Source organism: Antedon bifida, chromosome 3 (genome assembly GCF_963402885.1).
Source record: "Antedon bifida chromosome 3, ecAntBifi1.1, whole genome shotgun sequence".
NCBI classification, from domain to species: Eukaryota; Metazoa; Echinodermata; class Crinoidea; order Comatulida; family Antedonidae; genus Antedon; species Antedon bifida.
This window is the reverse complement of record NC_136228.1, coordinates 10,865,104-10,886,235: the sequence shown is the minus strand read 5'-3', so window position 1 is coordinate 10,886,235 and position 21,132 is coordinate 10,865,104. Positions and strand designations below refer to the sequence as shown.

The following is a 21,132-nucleotide window of genomic DNA, read 5'->3' as shown; positions in this document are numbered from 1 at the left end:
AATAATATGCTGTTAATTATATATTGTGGTCTAGACATGTGGTGTAAATGAGTGTAGCTTACTGTACTGAGTGTGATCAGCCTATAATTTATGTTAAAAAAAAAACCAACAAGGAATTGCATTCCCAGGGATATAAAGATTATAGAGAAATTGTTTGAATACCAATCAAAATAATTTAGCATTTCACAACATAGGACCATTTTATGAGATTATAATCATAATTCTTTATTTAGTATCCTTCCTACTTTTACATCGTCGGTAACTATTAATTATATATATTTTGTTGCAGAAACTATGAATCGTGGAATTTCACTGAACACTCTCCATTCTCTGCAGAATGCTCCAGTGAGTAGATTGTTGCAATTGAATACTATGTCCATAATTAATTAATTAACAGGCAACATACAGCAGTGCAGTCTTTTAGCAACATTTATATATATAAATAATATTTAAATACTTATACTTAAAGGCACCTTCATTGAATCCTTTCATCGATAGCATCTTGTGAATGCTAGGATGCTTCAATGCGACAAGCTTTTAACAACACCAAAAAAATAATTCAATATCAGAAAAAATAAAATAATAAATCACAATTATTTTCTCCCTTGCCTAAAGTAATGAGATAACATGATGCGCTTGAATTTCACAAGTTAAATTGATCGAGAACCTTTAATTTGAAAAACAATCAATAACTAAATATTCTGTATTGCAGTATAGGTTGGGGTGCTGCACTGTAGAGGTATGGAGTTTTCTTTAAGTGATGAAAAGTGAATAGCTTGCTATGACCAGTTTGCAATGTAAATTAGTTAAAGATGTATTGTCCCCCAAAAACATGAAAAATGAAGATTAATTAAATCAGACTTTGAATATGTTATTTTGTAGTTTTAATAAAGTTAATCACTTCCGTAGAAAAAAAAAACAAAAAAAATAAATGTTTTCACTTATAAAATGACAAAATAAATGGTTAAATTCAACCAAAAACTCCTTGGCTGGCAGCCAATTTAAAGACCCCTTCCCTGCAATTTTTGGAAAATAATACATATATATCACTTTAAAAACATTAAACCATGTCATTCCTTGTCTTAAATGTACGTTTTATGGTAAATTATGATAAAAAGTGAGAAACAATGCACAAAGCTTGCGGCGATCAACCTCTCATGGACAGTCTTAGGCCTAGCCTAGCTAGGCTTAGTTTTGTAGGTCTAGCTGGTAAACATCGGTAACGTACGAACATCGTACGCCAGCTATATACCTAGCCTGACGTTGTATAGTTGCTGCATTAATTGTCTTTCTATTTTTGCCAGACTCCGTTGATACAAATTGGGGAAAACCCGGTATTTTCGCTGAAAAGTTAGGAGTCTCCCATTTGTTTTGGTCTCACGATCGATCGAAAAGTGGGCGAATTACAGGTGAAAAACAAAAATATCAATCCGCGCGCAATGCATTTTGGGATTTATAGCGGGCCGCTATAATTATCAGAATCGTCTTATTTTTCACATTTTTAACCGTTTAAAGACGAAAAAAGTTATCGCGATAGGACCATATAGTATTATTTTTACATTAAATATAGTTTGTGATCTTAAATTAGATCTAAAAAACGTAGGGAAGGGGGCTTTAACCATTTTTTGCTTTAAAGTACATTTTTTTCAGGTAAATACACTTTTTCGATCCAATTTTTGGTCAAAGTGGATAATTATTTTGTTACATTAAAATGGCATATTCAACAAAAATTTAGTTAAGAATTATTTTTTCAGGGGGACAATACATCTTTAAAGTTAAAATGCGGGCTGATACAGTAAATCTTTTGAGTGTAAAACAAATGGTCAAACATTATGGTCTAGGTCGGAGTTGGTAACCATGGTATAACACCGTATGAATACAACACAGCGCAAACATCCAATTTGTAGGATAGTAATTGAGTTGCGTATAAATAAAAAAATAACTCTAAATAGCGCCATAGTTGAAAGCATCAAAATGATGCGACGCTTAATACAGGAGATATTTGAAAAGTCCACAGCGTATTAAGAAAGCATATTTTGTGACATTTTTTTATAAGGCACAATATAAATGGTTTGTGTGTGTATACGCTAAATAACCATACAAACCACAGTAGAACTCTTCCCTTGGAACACCTGCCATATTAAGGGACACTTTCAAGTGAATCAAATATATTTAGTCCCAAATGTTTCCCTTAATCCTGGGGTCTATACTATACTGTAAAAATGAACACTGTATCACTATATCTAAAAAAACAAAAATATTAAAAAACGTACTCTTATTCTCCTCATGGCCGATACAATCTCGACTCTACTGTTTGGGCGTGGCACATCAAGTGTTCCAATATACTGAAAAAGAAAATTGAAATCGGATTAAATCTGATTAATATATAATTCTATTTTTTTTTTTTTAATATATCATAACAAATTCCAGAAAAATGTCCAAGGCCCAGAAATATTCAACAAAACATTTGAATCTATAAAAGGTTAATAATACAGTAGATGTACAGGTACATTATTGTATGAATAATTGTATGAATTATACAATATTAATCTAACAATACATAAGTACGTATAAATGCATAGATTAAATTAGAGAGTGAACCAGGGCATTGAGGCATTCTGTCCCAATGCTGTTGAATAAGCTGTTTTTACTACCTATATGCTCAGTTAACCACAAAGAAAGACTTCAACTTAGACCTTTTTAAATTCAATATTAAGTCTACACAAAGCAACAAGTCAATAAAATGCTTATAAAAATCAGATAAAAGGCTACGTAAGGTATTCTCATTAGGACAAACAAGGTAAATATTTACGTAATGCTCAATCACAATCAGGTACAATTTTTCCTTAAAAATCTTTATATATTTAAAATTATACATTATTCAAATTATTTATTACCGGCATTACAATATTTTATTCTTTCCTAAACATAATTTTTAGTTTCAAATTGATTACAGTGTCAGTAGTGTAGATTCAAATACTGTAGGACAAGAATTGAAAAACATTGGTAGACCGGCACAAGATACATAACATTTTCCTCAAACCAGGGAAGGGACAACAGGTCCTCAAACCAGGGAAGGGACAACAGGGTTGTAGGCAGGATCTGACAAACATGGTCCAGGGCCTAGGATTAGGCAAAGCAGCAATGGGGCCCGGAAGCAAAGCGCCAATGCAGCATATTTGTTGAGGAAAATAAATTAATGTAATGACAGATCATGACAAATATTGACCTTCTAAATGTAATCAGAACAATTAGTTATATAAAATCTATGTTTCTCTCTAATATGAGGAAGGTTCGTCCAAAGCATAAAAACTCCCCCTGCCTACGAACCTGGACAACCTACCTTGTCTTGTCATACCCCAATTAATTTTAATGGAAATGTAGTTTTAAACAGGTTTCTCAAGAATACAGCATTTTGTATACATAATATGTACAGCACAAAAATGGAATATAAGAAATTGTTTATGACTCATGGGATACATAATTCCTCCTTCTTGTATGTTATTTATGATGTATTATAAAATTTAAAATGCTTAGTGTTCATTTTTAATATTACCTTCGCTTGGAAATGGATACCATGTTGAAACGCTTCGTCATTATGCAACGGAATTCTGGAATCGTACGTGTCTTCCACCAAATTGTATTTATTCCTTTTAGGCATGTTTATGTTCTTCTACTTTCCAATCTCAAAATAGTTTGTTTAATCTAGTCTAAAGTCAGTCTAATAAAGATAATTCCATTCTTCAAAAAAACCTGCAAAACAATTCAAAGTTAATGTGTACTACATGTAATAGAAAACAAAATTGTGGACACTTAATTTATTATAATACATTTGTTGATAGGCTTTCTTTTGGATGGCAACTCAACTTGTCAGCCATTGATGAGTAAAAGCATACCAGAAGTTGATTTTACCAAGCGGTTAGGATTTTAGGGATCTAGTGATTTTGTCACTTTTTTTTTTAACGCGGGGGTTGTAGTCACTCTTACATATTTTCATACGGGGAAGGTGCTGCATTTACGGGGTATATTTTCGTGGGCCTGGTATATTGCACCCTCTCTGGCATGGTCTTTTTCCTGTCGTCTTGGTAGTTCAAGTTCATAGTATTTTTCATTAAAACAGGTAGCTCAAGACCCAAGTGCCTCATGTCTCCCCCCGGGGTACAGAGGCCAGATCATCTCAGCGCATAGCAAATGCAACGTCTGAGCAAGCTCTGGGCAGTTGCATTCTGGTGCCAGAACTTAGTGTAATCACAGAGTTATTTTTATATCTATATTGCGACTAAAATTCATGTCGTTGGTCGAAAAAACATTTAAGAAATCGGTAAATAATGAATAAGAATTAACATACCTGCCATCTACAAAAAAAGTATAGGCCTAATAATAGTAGTAAGCATACATACTATAGCAGGTAAAGGCTTCTCTGATGAAGAGTACACTAGCACCTCCTTGCTGGAGTCTGCACTGACTGAGCAGTGCTGGGCTAGCCTGGTCTCTGATATGTCAAAAGTGATCAAGTATCCTGTGTGGTGGTGGTGGTAAACAATCTGTCATTTAAGTATCAACTTACCTTTTATTAAAAGCTAACTCTCCAAGGGTTAAGAACGCATATAGTTGTGAAGATTAAAAACCCCCAAATAGTTTCAGTTATCACAATATCAGGTGAGAATTAAGCGACAAACAACAGACCAACTACAATATTTAGTACCGTCTTACACCAAGATCTAACCGATAAATGGTCACAGTGTAAAAAATCGTGATCCATTCATGCAGCAGCAGTTTTCAAAGTTTATATTATAGCGCCCTCAATATTATTGTTTGTCCCATTTTTTCTTGCTGGTGGGGTAGTGTTTTGAAACTGACACAAAACTTAGACAGTGTCAGGCTAAATTAAAATCCTGATCTTTATGTTAAGTTTTCAAATTTATTATAATTATATATAGCAAACGACGTTTTCAGGTAAATATTTATGTACAATTTTCACTAATAAACTATTAGTAGGTAGGCTAGGCTAATAACTGGAGATGACAATAGGCTACTAGGCCTAGTAGTAGGCCTAGACTAGAGGCTAGGCTCTAACTACCCAGGCCTGTAGTAGAGAGACTGAGAGAGGGCTACTCATGTTATACTACTAGGCCTAGGACTACTACTACTACCACCTCCTAGATAAGCCTAGCCTAAGCCTACTACTAGTACTACTACTAGCCTGTGGCGGTGGTTGGTTGGAGATAGATAGGCCACACGACGGCCACACTAGGCTATATGACCATTATTTTTTTTTCCCAGATCAGCAAAAGTGCAAACAAATAATAATGCCCAAGGGTGAAAAAGGTATCTTGGGGTATCGTAAGACACCAGGGAAGGAAATTCTGTTTTCATTTGTACCGCGAAAAGGTAATGAATGTGCGTCAGATGAAGAAGACTCAGATTATGAACCGTCAGATGAAGAAAGAGATGAGCAAAGTGTGTTAAAAAGGTATAATTGACGCGGCATAGGTTGAAGTTCAAGTAAAAAAAATCAAAATTAAATAGTTTTTTTGTCCCCGAAAAATAATAGAATATGTCCTTTTTCAATTATGTGTAACTTTATAAAGTAAAACATCCTTTCTTTGGAGCATCCCTATTAAGTTCTAGAAAAGAGAGACAATTATTTGATAACACTAATAGCACTATTAAGGGGACTCATTGAGAAGGTGTTCATAGAACTTCTATTGTATGTTTTATAATATGGTATTGGATTGTACTTTAATCTCTATCTGCATAATTTACATTTTCTAAAGCAAAAGTGTCTCTAAACAAATAACATCCAAGTTCAAAGGTGACAGTAAGCAGGGAAAAAAGCGAACAAGAAAAAGCAAACAGAAGGAAAAGATAATGAAGCTGAGAAGAAACATGGTAAGCGATTCGTCTCCGCCTGCATCATCTTCGAAAGCATTTCAGCCAGCCACAGAGAATGGACATCAAATTTGGGGTCAGCTTCTTCCAATCGAGATTCTTGTCCGTGTATTTGAGGTTGTTGTACAAGAGAAAGGAGCTGTACCATTTCTTTGTAGGTATGTTTTAAACACATTCTTTAATTAATGAAATAGTTATCAGATATCCCAAGATTGGTGGGGTTTCTTGACAAAGACCAATTTACACAGGCGGTGACGGTAATAAAAATATAGAACTAATATTCCGTAATTACGACTATTTACACACAATAGGCGATTTCCACTCAGGTTAGATACAGATTCTATGTGGGACAAGCTACGCTATTTTCCCGCTTACTGTTACCGCTCGTCTGTGTAAATTGGCCTTAAAGGTGCAATTTTCTATATTTTAGAATATCTCGCGATAATTTAGTTTTTCAAGATGGGACCTCTGTGTATATCTTCTAGGTTTATTAGGGAGCGTGCCCAAATGTTTTTACTCCGTTAATAGACTTTTAAATGCGTTAATAATATGCAAAACGTTAATGAGTTGGGCGGTCTGTACTCAGCAGAGCGTATCATGGTTAATACTGTACAATGAAATTGAATTTACTATCTAACGCGTACAACGGAAGAACAACGTCCGTTGTTTTCGTCCGTTAAACGCCGACCTAACAGATCGTTTTTATATTCGTTAAACGCTCATTTAACGGACCCTTGTACTGACAATATCACACCACATTACAGAGTTCAATACAATAATATCTAATAATAATATGAAGATCGACGGCAATTGCTGTAGAAAGGGCCTTGAAACTGCAGATGATGTGGTAAACCGTCATTTCGACGGCAAAAAAATGCTGTTAAAACAACCTTACCCAACATTAAATTATCAGCATCTACAATTCCACAATTTTTGTTGAACATTTTCAACTTATAGAACATTCCTATAATATACTAATTTTTTGTTTAGCATGCTTGACGTTAATTCCTTTTTTATTTTTTACCCTGTACACTTGACCGGAAAAAAAAATGGCGAAATTGTAAACACAGATAAAACCCCGACTGTCGTATCGATAGTATCAGCATGTATAGCCTTTATGGAGATGGTATGGACCAAACAATATAGAAACCGGTCGCCGTCTATCTAGAGCTAAAACATTTACTGACTGTAGCTGCCGCGCGAGGAGTAGCAGTAGTGTGTCCAAAAACAGAGGAGGAAACTTTGGGCGATATGACGTCACGTTATTAGCAAGCACATGGTTTTTTTATCACCGCGAAGCGATGTACAACACGCACCACAGTGTTTTTGGCCAGCCTCCGTGATGCTGCTGCAAGGGTGTCATGTTTATTACAAAATACTAAAAAAACTGTGTACATTAACAATTATTGTATTACGTAAATAAATCATTACTTTAACTATCGCTGACCTCGAATGTGTCCAAAAACAGAGGATGAAACTTTGGGCGATATGACGTCACGTTATTAGCAAGCACATGGTTTTTTATCACCGCGATGCGATGTACACACGCACAACGGTGTTTTTGGCAGCCTCTGTGATACTGCTGCAAGGGTGTCATGTTTATTACAAAATACAAAAAAAAACTGTGTACATTAACAATTATTGTTTTAGTACAGGAAAGATATGCTCAGAATCAGTAAAAGGTTGAAAAAATTGCAACAGAATTTTTTTAACCACAATGCATTTGTATAAGGTCCCTATATGAACATATTAAAAGTCTAGAAAAATCCAGGTAGGGGAAATATGTTTTTTAAACAAAATGGCCGCCAATGGTGAAAAATGTCTAAAAATGAACAAAAAACATATATTGTATATCTAATTACCACTTGATAGCAGTCTTTATAATGCTTTTTATATTTCTTTAGTGTCAAACATTTAAACTGCAATATACATATTAATTTAAGTGCTATTTAGCAGCAAAAACACACATTTAAGTATCAAGATATCACCATGGTTATAATAATAGACAACGTAGTCCTATGCATTATAATGCAGGACTACGGTGTCTAATAAAACAGTTCATTTACATTTGTACTGTCACAACAATAGAATTATACAATCTTACAATCTATTAATCCATTCATTTTCATTGTCCAGTTATCATCCTCCGTCTATAGGTAGGAATTAAGCATGTGCTGATGCCGTGGTATTCATCACAAACAGTGGTAACTGGTGGTAAATTTGTCATCAATGGACACATCACGCCATTTGTAACTTTCCATCCCCCAGTCTGTGGGTTGAAGAGTATTTTCTATCCACTGCTGTACCATGGTAATATACATGCAGGGAATAACACTTTGCAGCATTCGTTGTTGGGGGGAATAGACTTTATTTCAAGTGCTGTTTTGCTTTTTGCTACTTTCTCCCAGAACGTATTCCTCCATAGCGCTACCAATGCCAATTCCTCTGATGCGATGGTTTCTTTTTTTTGGAGACGTTTGGTTTTACAGAGTTTGTAAGCATACTACTGCCCAGGTGTTATGACTTTTTAAGAATAACACCTTTTTTTTAACCAAATAGATGGGATGTAGCATCACATCCCTGAATTCCATGTATAAAAAGCAAATTAATTTTTACAGAGCTTCACACCAAGGAAAGACTTTACATGCATTCACAGTGCTCCCCCATCGAGAACATACGGTATTAAATCAATGAATGAAGCAACCGTGACAGAATATTAATTTAAGAGGAAAGAACATATTATTACACATGGGTCAAAATCAACCATATTCATCAATAGAGAAGCAGTGCACATTCCCTCACATATACTATTTCATCATTGATGGCTATGTGAGACAGTCATACACAATGCATCATTTGTTGAAAAAGAACCTTGTACTTTTCTGCAGCCCTCTGTTACTCCATTGACTCCATACACACTGCTAGACTACTCAGAAACCTTCATCTCACTGCCCCCAATGGGGGAGCACTGCTACATCAAACCTCTTGGCCCGAAACAGCAACATTTCAAGACATTTATTATGTACCATGTATGTTTGTTACATTATGTGAAGGCAAAGTAAACTCTTGTATTTAATGGCTATAATTCAGGGCCGTAAGTAAATTTGGTTTAGGAAAAGGTGTTGGTCTTAAAAATAATCACATCACAGTTGGAGTTGTATGTCAAATTCTGTAAACCAAACAGTTTCCAAAAAAAAAGAAAACATTGCATCAGGAATTTGGCATTGGTAGCTATATATGGAGGGAAGTCAATGGAGACTTTAGACAGCCTACTTTTCTTTGAGAAAGTTGCAAAAAGCAAATCTATTCCCTTGCTGCAAAATTTCATTTCGTGAGTCTTTATTACCAGGTATAGCAGTGGATAGGAAATACTCTTCAACCCACAGACTAGGGATGGAAAGTACAAATTGTACAAAGTGTACAAATTTACTACCAGCACCAGAGAAACTATTAAAGTTGATTAGATGTACCTGTAAATAAGGTTGTAGTAAAATGAATTGCAGTTGCAAAAAATATGGTTTGGACTGCTGCTCCACTATTTTTTAAGAATGCCACGGCATCAGCACATGCTCAATTCCCCACCAATAGATGGAGGATGAGATACTGACAAGATGAAAGTGAAATTACCGCATTTATTTGAATAAATGCCCTTGGTGGTTGATTTTTAAGGAGGGTAGTGGGGGCGTGTAATCGTCGTGAGGAGTTTATTCGGAGAGGCGTTTATTTTTGTGGGTGTAATGTGGTAACATATATAATCGTGAGTCTTTATTACCAGGTATAGCAGTGGATAGGAAATACTCTTCAACCCACAGACTAGGGATGGAAAGTATTGATGACAAATTTACTACCAGCACCAGAGAAACTATTAAAGTTGATTAGATGTACCTGTAAATAAGGTTGTAGTAAAATGAATTGCAGTTGCAAAAAATATGGTTTGGACTGCTGCTCCACTATTTTTTAAGAATGCCACGGCATCAGCACATGCTCAATTCCCCACCAATAGATGGAGGATGAGATACTGACAAGATGAAAGTGAAATTACCGCATTTATTTGAATAAATGCCCTTGGTGGTTGATTTTTAAGGAGGGTAGTGGGGGCGTGTAATCGTCGTGAGGAGTTTATTCGGAGAGGCGTTTATTTTTGTGGGTGTAATGTGGTAACATGTATAATCAAATAAATACACCCTCTAGATATGAACAAATACAACACCATCATGTCATTCAGTGAATTCTATTACAAATAGAGATGTGTTAAAACACAATATTATGTATAATATGCATGTGGCGGGGCGTACATTCAACGAAATAAATTCAAAATGATGTCCGATGGGGGCGGGGGAAGGGGTGCGGTGGTGTAGGTTATTCAAAATGATGTCTTATTGGCTGGGCCATCAATGGGAGCGCACCAAGAAGTTCCGACAATATTATACCAGTAAAGGGTATAGTTTTAGTCACTTTTAAAAATGAAAATCCTTGAAACAGCACTCAATGGGGTATTGTTTTTTATATTAGGAAATATCATCATATTGTCTACATATACTCCCGAATATAGCCAATTGCGGAGAGGGGAGGGGGGGGGGGGCGGACAGACTCCCTCACCCTTCCCATATGATCTCCCATCCCATACCCCTCCCCACTGGCACCACCAATGTTGTAATATATTGTTATAACAGTACAAATGTAAATGAACTGACTTATTATTAGACACCGTAATACTATGCATTAAGCATAGGAAGGACTGCGTTTTATATATTATAACAATAGGGATATATCTAGATACTTAAACATTTGTTTTGCGGCCATTTTCTAATTAACAACACTTAAAATAATGTGTATATTGTAGTTCAGATCTTCGAAACTGTAAAGAAATATAAAAATCATTGTAAAAACCGCTATAAAGTGGTAATTAGATCTACTATTTATGTTTTTTTTGTCCTTTTTTAGGCATTTTCGACATTGGCGGCCATTTTGTTTAAAAAAACCTATTTCCCCTACCTGGATTTTTCTAGACTTTTAATATGTTCATATAGGGACCTTATAGAAATGCATTGTGGTGAAATAAATTCTGTTGCAATTTTTTCAACCATAATTCATAGTTTTCCTGTACTATTTCTATTTAGGCCTAAATGGTGTAATAGGCAAAACACTTATACAGTATATATATAAAATAAATATATAAAAACAATGTGCAATTGCCTTCTTGCAGTAGGGAGGCGTCGCAAAAAAAGGAATTCCCCTACTTGCTCTCAACCAAGCGCGAATTTACTATTCAGTGCGTTGTTCCGTTAAACGCCGAGTTAACGGGCGATAGATGACAGTATATAGAGTATGCATCATTCGAATACCCATCATTCCCGGAGTTTACTGAGTTTTTGTGTCCGTTAAACGCCGAGCTAACGGACGATAGTATTGAATGACAGCATAATATAGAGTATAGCATCATTCCACAGGTTACTGAGTTTTTGTGTCCGTTAAATGCCGAGCTAACGGACGATAGTATTAAATGACAGAGTGTATTATCATTCCACAATTTACTGAGTTTCTGTGTCCGTTAAACGCTGAGTTTACGGACGATAGTATTGAATGACAGCATATAGAGTATACCATCATTCCACAGTATACTGGGTTTTTGAGTTCGTTAAACGCCGAGCTAACGGACAATAGTATTGAATGACAGTATTATATAGCATCATATTCCACAGTTTTACTGAGTTTTTGAGTCCGTTAAATGCCGAGTTTACGGACGATATTATTAAATGACAGTAGGCCTATTATATAGAGTGTAGTATCATTCTACAGTTTACTGAGTTTTTGTGTCCGTTAAACGCCGACAGCATATAGAGTATAGCATCATTCCACAGTATACTCATGGAGCTATACAATTTTATAGCTCCATGGTATACTGTATTGAGTTTTTGTGTCCGTTAAACGCCGAGCTAACGGACGATAGTATTGAATTACAATAGAGTAGCATCATTCCATAATTTACTGACTTTTTGTGTCCGTTAAACGCCGAGCTAACGGACGATAGTATTGAATGACAGCATATAGAGTATAGCATCATTCCACAGGTTACTGAGTTTTTGTGTCCGTTAAACGCCGATCTAACGGACGATAGTATTGAATTACAGTAGAGTAGCATCATTCCACAATCTACTGAGTTTTTGTGTCCGTTAAACGCCGAGCTAACGGACGATAGTGTTGAATTACAATAGAGTAGCATCATTCCACAATTTACTGAGTTTTTGTGTCCGTTAAACGCCGAGCTAACGGACGATAGTATTGAATGACAGCATATAGAGTATAGCATCATTCCACAGGTTACTGAGTTTTTGTGTCTGTTAAACGCCGATCTAACGGACGATAGTATTGAATTACAGTAGAGTAGCATCATTCCACAATCTACTGAGTTTTTGTGTCCGTTAAACGCCGATCTAACAGACGATAGTATTGAATTACAGTAGAGTAGCATCATTCCACAATCTACTGAGTTTTTGTGTCCGTTAAACGCCGATCTAACGGACGATAGTATTGAATTACAGTAGAGTAGCATCATTCCACAATCTACTGAGTTTTTGTGTCCGTTAAACGCCGATCTAACGGACGATAGTATTAAATGACAGATAGAGTATAGCATCATTCCACAGGTTACTGAGTGTTTGTGTCCGTTAAACGCCGAGCTAACGAACGATAGTATTGAATTACAATAGAGTAGAATCATTCCACAATCTACTGAGTTTTTGTGTCCGTTAAACGCCGATCTAACGGACGATAGTATTGAATGACAGCATACAGAGTATAGCATTATTCCACAGGTTACTGAGTGTTTGTGTCCGTTAAACGCCGAGCTAACGAACGATAGTATTGAATGACAGTAGGCCTATATAGAGTAGCATCATTCCACAGTACTGAGGTTTTATGTCATATACAAATAACAATACATCTGGGGAAAAGGCAGAATCCCAGAAAGATACAGGATCTTTGGTTGCTTATGCAGATTGCAATCAGCACATTTTTTTCCGTGAGAAGAATTCCTGGCGTTAAATAAAGTGTACCTTTCGAATTCCATGTTCTTCACAGTCTGAACTGATACAATAAATTTTCATTTTAAAAAATATTGTCTAAAGTGCAAATCTATATTTGATTGTTTAATTAATGAAATGTTATGGATAAGAGTTGAAACCGTCACAAAATGGCTCAGTCAAAGCAAAATTATTTAACAATTTTAACGAGATGAGGAGCTTATCTTTCTAGGCTTTCTTTGTTATTAATTGTTTATAGTGTAATCTAAACAATAGCTACGCGATTGTCTGGCGGTGTACTTTTAACGAATCGTTCATGGCCTAGCTCTCTGTAGTGCGGTATTCGCGTCGATATCATGTTACATCCAGGGATCAAAAATGCGTATTTTTTTTCAGGTGAAAGTCGGCTATTAGAAATTTAGACACGCGTCGCCCGACGTACCAGGCTAAAAAATACCATGAATCGGATCGTAAATAGTATGCTTAGACCTATATATTTTTATTTTACCGTGTAGGCCTAGGCCTATATATATTTTTATTTTACGGTAGGCCTAGGATACAGTATAATACTGATAATGATTATTTTAATAAATATAATTATAACATAACATACGAGCCCAAAAAGCTATTAACACGAATTAACAATCGTGTTAACAACGCGTTGTAACAACAATGACCGGACTGCTAATAACCCGTTATTTTGAGTCATCATAGGATTTCATGCAACATACCATAACAAGGACTGTTAATAACGCGTTGGAATCATCGTTACGCAACACTGAACGGCATGTCCGGTCTCCCGTTAATTACGCGTTAAACAATGGAGTGATCACAACAGCATAGTAGCTAGTAAACGGAGGGCTTGATATGCCTCACTGAACACGCCCAACACCATTTAAATTAGCTTGCATATAACGGTAAATCGTTAAACTAGTTGCGTTACAGTATGGAGTGAGTGCAGAATCTGTTTGGGCTTTAGCCTATTCTCATTCCTGGTTATTTTTACATTGATGACCGAATAAATATTATTATTATTATTATTATTATTACAACAAGTTAAACGGAGTAAAAACATTTGGGCACGCTCCCTTACTGTAAATACATTATGTGATTCCCTAACTTGAGACATTTGTTTTTACTTCAGAGTATCTCGTGTTTGCCATCTGTGGCGAGAGGCTGCATCTAAACCATCTCTATGGCAACGTATTGACCTCTCTTTTGGTTGGGTCAAATCTATAGCACATACCTTAAATATATTACTGGAAAACCGTCTGTCTCGTCTAAAAGTATTAAATTTATCTATGTGTGCCAAACTGACAGATAAAGAAATAAAGGTAACTGTCTATTAACTTTTGATAATTTAAATTAATATTTCCATCAAAATGATATATTTAGAATATTCATGTATAATAATAATAATAAATACTTTATTTTAACACGGAAAAGCTTGTGTCACCATAAAGGTGTTCTTCTACAATCTACAAGGCCGTGATCAACTAACAGTAATACATTACAAATTTAAAAAAAAACAAATTTTAAAAATAACAAATTAGAGAACAAAAATATATGAACAGAAACCTTAATTACATTTATGCTAAGAGTACAAAATAAATAATAAATCACACCAATAATTTTTTAAAAGTATTTAAATTTGTGACATAAAAAGTAGTAATGCAGTTCAGAATGTGGCACAATAATAGTGACAAACCTGATTGAGTCAGGGGGTGGTGACGAAGCTTATAGAATGCAACCTATACAAAAATGTTTTAAATAATGTTTTTTTTTTGTTTTTACAGTTGATAGTTGAGAAATGTGAACTTCTGGAGTCCATCAACCTAACAGGCTGTATCAAGTTGACACCAGCATCATTTAAACTATTGTCAACTAAATGTCAACATCTGAAAGCTGTAAATTTATCAAAGTTAACTGTACGTTGTGGTCAATAGATTTGGTCATAGATTCAGGTCCTGGATCTGTACATTTTTCTCATGGTCAAAATACCACTTTTTATCCAAACAACAGGACATTTAGGCGTCCTAAAATCTAGCTGTTGGATATAATTAAAATAAAAAAGACAAATCATAATTGACAGTTTTAAGAAACAGATTGCTAACTAAAACCAACATACCCATATAGTTTTCAGAAACTGTTATCTTAAGCTCTGTCTATATTATCAAACTTCATGTGTCAAAAAAATGTGATGTGTCCATATATGGACATGATGATGTCATATCACTACCATATTTGGGAATATCGCTACCATATTTAAGCATATCACACTTTTTTTGTCAAACTAGTTTGATAGTGTAAGCTTTAGATTCTACCAATTTATTCTTTTGAATAGTATAGACTTTATATTATTTTGATCTTTAAAAACGCATATTAAATTCACAATGTTGTTTCAACCATGTCTGCAATCTCAATACCTTGCATTTTTTTACATATTTATATAGTTTTCTCATTTTAGAACGATAAATATCATTTTATATTTTGATCTTTAAAAATGCATATTAAATTCACAATGTTGTTCCAACCATTTGTGCAATCTCAATACCTTGCATTTCTTTACATATATATTGTTTTCTCATTTTATAACGATAAATATCATTTTATGATTTCTGCAGTGTTCAATTTTAACGCCTGTTTTGTTGAAGTACATGGTGGAGACAATTGGCAGTCGCCTGGAGGAGTTCACTATCACAACATCGCAATTAAGAGGCTTCCAGTCAGTTTTTAAGTCACTAATGGTGAGATAAATTATCTGGGCAAATTGTACACTGGAAAGGAGCATCCTTTCTGCAGCCATCAAGTGTTGATGTGCATTACAGTGTAGCTCACATTTTATTTTATTTTATTCAAACTCATTCAACAGCGGGAAACCCGCCCCTTACAGAATGGAATAAACAATATCATATATATATATATATATAAATCTTAAAACCTAAACAATACAAAATTATACAATTTTACTAATTTTATTACAAAAACAATTATAACGGTCAAAAAAGAGATCAATAGAATTATCTTTAACAACACAACATACAGTAGGACTCTCCTTTGGGACATCCCTAGCTAGCTACCAACCTACCTATCTATCTACCTACTGACCTACATACTACCTACATATCTATCTACCTACCTACCTACCTAACCTATCGACCTAGCTACCTACTGGCCTAGCTACCTACCGACCTACCTACATACCTATTTACATATCTACCTACCTATTTACCTACCAACATACAACCTATGTACTTACCTACATACATACCTCATACCTACCAACCTATCTATCTACCTACCTACCTACCTACCTACCTATCTACCTATCTACCTACCTACTTATCTACCTACCTATCTACAGTACCTGCCTACCTACAGTACCTGCCTACCTACCTATCTACCGACCTACCGATCTACCTATCTACCTATCTACCTACCTACTTATCTACCTACCTATCTACAGTACCTGCCTACCTACAGTACCTGCCTACCTACCTATCTACCTACCGACCTACCTATCTACCGATCTACCTATCTACCGATCTACCTATCTACCGATCTACCTATCTACCGACCTACCTATCTACCGACCTACCTATCTACCGACCTACCTATCTACCGACCTATCTACCTACCTACAGTACCTACCGACCTACCTATCTCACTGTTAGATATTATGTGAGGTAAAATATTTACAGGTGGATAACAAATAGAGGATACTAAGCACCTTATTGCTGATAATTAGCATTCAGACTATGATTTCTCAAATGTCTCATTAACAAATGAATGACTAAAAAATACCTGCATTTTCAAAGGAAATACATACATAATTGTTTTCATTTTTCTACAGACTTGCTGTAATAGTCTACGGTTACTAGATTTATCCAATTGCAAGTTTTCTTCTGATTTTCTTATGATTCCAATTGAGGAGTTTCAAGATGGTTGTCCTGATCTAGAGATTCTACGTCTCACAGGGTCTAAAGTCCGAGCTAACCAAGTCTCAAAAAGAGTTAAGGTAAAGCCTTATCTACACTATCAAATTAGTTTGACAAAAAAATGTGATATGCCCAAATATGGTAGTGATATGACATCATCATGTCCATATATGGGTGCATCACATTTTTTTGTCACATAAAGTTTGATAGTGTAGACAGACCTTTAGAATAGTTTTCACTATGGACGCATGTAATACCCTTTTCACATCTGGAAAAAGTAACAACTTTTCTTTCTGTTTTTAGGAAGAATCTTTAGGTTTTCCTAAACTGAAAGAAGTAAGTGTAGCAGTGAACATAACCACTACTCTAAGCATCAGTCTAGGAATTACTGATGAATTTCTACTTCGTTTGCTAAAGACCTCAAGCAAGTTAAAACACCTTGATCTACGTGGATGCACACACATTACAGCGGATGTCCTTCAGGTAGATAGTGTGAATGTGGGTTAATAAATGTAAATGTGGGGTGATTTGCAGCCTAACTGGGCTGAATTGCGACAGGTGTGGACAGCACATACAATAACTTTCTTCTCCCCTAAAGGTCCATTCATGTTGAGTACAGCCACCAAACGGTGGTCGTTCGTCTGTCCACAACGACAGGGGCTGAATTACACTGGGGTAACCAGCTACTCATCAAGCCAGATGTGTACACTGGACCTCCAGTTTTAAGTTCTTGTCCTATACCACCAGAATTGGTGGCTTGAACCTGTGCCGGTTGTATAGTTATGATTTGCAGCGCCCCTGTCTTAACTGCTTGGCCATTCGGCTCATGTACAAATATTGCTTGTGATGAAGGGCCTGGTTCAAAATATAGCCCATTGTTCAAAATATATCTTAAAACAAACAGGAATATAGTATGTTTTCTAGATCATGGAAGGCTTATAATTTAAACAGTATCCTGCTAAATAAGCAGTGCTCAGATTTTAGGAACAGTTATAGATAAAAAGAAAAGAATTGTGATTTACATCTCACTATTTATTCAAATATGGTACTTTTTTTTCTCCTAGAAATTATTGTTGGATGCTTTGGAAGAACTGTTTATCTCACAATGTTCGGTTTCAAAGTATGAAGGGATTGCAGTCATTGTACAAAAGGTAACATAAGTATAATTTTTAAAAAGTACTGGAATTTTTTGCAATGTAAAATTGCGATAAGTAGATTTTAATGGCTTAGTATTACAATGTACCCGGTTTTTTTTTTATTCAGTTTTATGACAAGCTATCGATTAAATACACAGGACATGTAAGCAACTGGATAGAAAAGTCCTCTAAAAAAACTCGCCTTTTAACCTATATTTTTCTGACATTTTTATCATTAAGCGCAATGAAGTATTAGTATAAAGTGTAATGATTGTGCTATATAAGGCTAATTAATAAGTAAAGGCTAGAGTAGTCCATAGCTGTTATACATGACATAGTGTACTATGATTCTCATTACTGTATACTGTATATAATTCGTCCAGTATCATAGGCAGATTCTGTAATACAGTGTCACATGTGTATCACACGTGATACCTATTATTATTAACTTTGTCTGTTTTACTAGTGGATGCACAGCTTGATAGAGTTGGATTTATCATGGAATGTGTTTCCTGGCATGTCACTTGATATAGCCATGAAAAAATTATCAAGTACACCTCAACAATCAAGCCTTCGCATCCTAAACCTAAGTGGCACATCCATAACGGCACACAGAGTCAAGTAAGCTATATCAGTATTCTTGTTAAAAATTATTGTAGCATAATGATGCTATGTGGATATAATGATACAGCACATAGCAATATAAAAGTTGGATTGTGTAATAACATTCTACTGCAAGTATGGTGACAATGCCTAACTATTAATTGTCGGCACACTGGAAACAACAATACTGTTATTAGGTTTTTCTTTGTCTATGCTTATGAACAGTTTTACATATAATGAGGTGCATGTGCAGTGGCGTAACCTGAGGCCTGTGGTTTAGGAACCCTAAGTGGCCCTCCAATGCTGGAGGCATTGAGTGTTTTTAGCCTTTTCGACATATTTTAATGCCTGTTTTTCTTGGCACTGCTCAGAGGCCCCATAAGCTTACTGGGTTTAGCTCATAGCCGTTACACCACTATTGATGTGGGTTATTTGAAAACCTGGAAAATCACCATTCTTTGTAGGCCAGGCCTTTCATTAAAATGTTATGGAAATTGTTCACTTTACTATGACATTTTAACATGCTACGTATAACTAAGCCCATAGATTAAGCTCTGTCTACACTATCAAACTTTATGTGACAAAAAAATGTGATGTGCCCATATTTGGCCATGATGATGTCATAATACTACCATATTTAAGCATATCACTACCATATTTGGGCACATAATATAACTAGTTTGATAGTGTAGTCAGAGCTTTAGAAAGCCATGGAATTTTGGCAAGAAAGTCATGGAGAGTCCTGGAATTGTATTTATTTGAATAATTCTGAAGTCATTAATACTTTTTTCTTAGATCATTGCTAGAAGGCTGTCCACGTCTTTCAAGCCTTGACTTGACCTCGTGCCGTGGCTTGCCTCGAGGAATGAAGCAAGAATATGAAGGAGAGCGCCTTGCCAGCCTAAAAGAGAATATTGATAGTGTCATCGAAGAAGATGAGCCTGAGATTGGTTCATGATGCAATATCTGTGAAGTCTTAAGCTCTGTCTACACTATCAAACTAGTTTGACCAAAAAAGTGTGATGTGCCCAAATATGGTCGTGATATGCCCAAATATGGTAGTGATATGTCCATATATGGGCACATCATTTGTCACATAAAGTTTGATAGTGTAGACAGACCTTTACACATTTTAAGTATATGCAATTTTATACACTATATAATAATTATAACAAAGCTAAGGTGAAGTAACAAATTAAACTAAAGGCAAAACCGGGCACTGTGGAACAAAGTTACAATGGTTCTGCTTAGCATAGCTCACAAGGAGATTATAGAGGCATCCGAGGCATGTTATCACACGACCAATTTATGTGACTATATAGTTATGTTCAGACGGCCTTAAACACTGTGTATTACTTTTGTATATCTATTTTACAATGCAATATAGGTAATATAGTGGTGATATATGCAGGGTGATATATATCCCTGTTTTATACTGCATATGGAATTGATTTGGGGAGAGAGAATAAATGCCAATGGCGGCGGTAGAGTTGGCATTGAAATGTATTCGTTAAATTTTATGGCATTTTTTTTCCTCTTTTTTTCTCAACCAATTTGTATTAGTTTATAATGAATTAATTTTAACTTATGTTCTTGGTATTCCATTTTTAAACCTTTTCTTTATATTTTGTAGTTACATGTTAATTGAAGGAAATACATGTTTTGAACTAGTGTTACAATGTATGTGTAGCCTAGCTATTCCCTTTACTATGGGAACAAATATTAGTTATTCACTGTGACCAAAAATTGGATCGAAAATATTAATTATGTACCTAGAAAAAAATAACTAAAGTAAAAAGTAGTCAAATCGAGTTTTTGATTTTAATATAAATATTTATTTTGTCTTCTTGTAAGTGAAATTAGTTTTTTAGTCGTGTGCTAACGCGACTCTACAGCTCACTATGTCGGTCGGTAAACACTAACTCAAATTTGCGCACGTGACTGCAGCCATGTATATGGCCTTGTTTTCCTACAGAAGTGAATGACTTTATTAAAAATGCTAAATAGCATATTATTCAAAGTGTGATTTTATTAATATTCTTAATGTTTTAGGGGACAAGACCTTTCTGAAAACACTATTTCACAATATGTATCACAATATGTATATTTGTATTTTGTATATACTGTTTCATTTTATTACTATTCTGTTGTAAATAATTTTACTTTTTGTTTACCATAATATGAAGTGATTGCAGAATCTAATCTCAATCCTGGTTTATTATTATCATTTATTATGACCAAATCAATATTAAAATCATCGTCACTGTATTTGAAGACTTGCATGACAATTATGTGAATTTTACCATAGGTATTGCATTTCTAGAACAAACATTTTGTTATCATTTGGGCCAGTATTGGTTATGTATTATGTTTACAATGTTTATAACTTATTTTTGGGTAAATAAATAAAAGAAAGTATACTGGTAGTATAAGCCCTCTTTTTCAATGTGAATGTGCCATTTTATATGACGTAATAAGCTAATTATAATTCAATCAGATTATAAATACACCGGTAAAGGTCAATTTACACAGTCGAGCGGT

General features: G+C 35.1%; 2 protein-coding genes across 3 annotated transcripts in view; one reads left to right on the top strand and one right to left on the bottom strand.

Annotated features, from left to right (window-relative positions):
- The window catches only part of LOC144837467 (carboxyl-terminal PDZ ligand of neuronal nitric oxide synthase protein-like), a 45,773-nt gene extending 41,006 nt beyond the window's left edge, over positions 1–4,767 (bottom strand). The window contains exons 1-3 of the mRNA XM_078692598.1: positions 4,568–4,767; positions 3,557–3,753; positions 2,274–2,345 (exon numbers count right to left, since the gene is read on the bottom strand). Coding sequence (XP_078548724.1) covers positions 2,274–2,345; positions 3,557–3,661 — 177 coding nt within the window. The 5' untranslated portion in view covers positions 3,662–3,753; positions 4,568–4,767. The remainder of the gene's footprint in view (positions 1–2,273; positions 2,346–3,556; positions 3,754–4,567) is intronic.
- Positions 4,768–4,838: 71 nt separating this feature from the next.
- Positions 4,839–21,026, top strand: LOC144836763 (F-box/LRR-repeat protein 6-like). 2 transcript variants are annotated; one of them, XM_078691610.1, is made up of 11 exons: positions 4,839–4,956; positions 5,284–5,473; positions 5,778–6,050; positions 14,059–14,248; positions 14,711–14,842; positions 15,539–15,661; positions 16,768–16,926; positions 17,156–17,335; positions 17,917–18,003; positions 18,455–18,609; positions 19,387–21,026. In XM_078691610.1, exons 2-11 carry the CDS (start codon positions 5,310–5,312, stop codon positions 19,547–19,549), a joined length of 1,626 nt encoding a protein of 541 aa, XP_078547736.1. In that variant the 5' UTR covers positions 4,839–4,956; positions 5,284–5,309; the 3' UTR covers positions 19,550–21,026. The 2 variants fall into 2 exon arrangements, with proteins under 2 accessions (XP_078547736.1, XP_078547735.1); XM_078691609.1 differs by having other exon boundaries at positions 16,768–16,932; positions 19,387–21,024.
- The last annotated feature ends 106 nt before the right edge of the window (positions 21,027–21,132 follow it).

What these genes read in the sequence shown, in the direction of transcription:
- LOC144836763 (XM_078691609.1), top strand. Translation starts at nt 5,310, where the DNA reads ATGCCCAAGGGTGAAAAAGGTATCTTGGGGTATCGTAAGACACCAGGG. An exon ending in GCTGTACCATTTCTTTGTAG is followed by an intron (nt 6,051 to 14,058) that starts GTATGTTTTAAA and finishes TTTTTACTTCAG; the next exon opens with AGTATCTCGTGTTTGCCATC. An exon ending in AAGTCTCAAAAAGAGTTAAG is followed by an intron (nt 16,933 to 17,155) that starts GTAAAGCCTTAT and finishes TTCTGTTTTTAG; the next exon opens with GAAGAATCTTTAGGTTTTCC.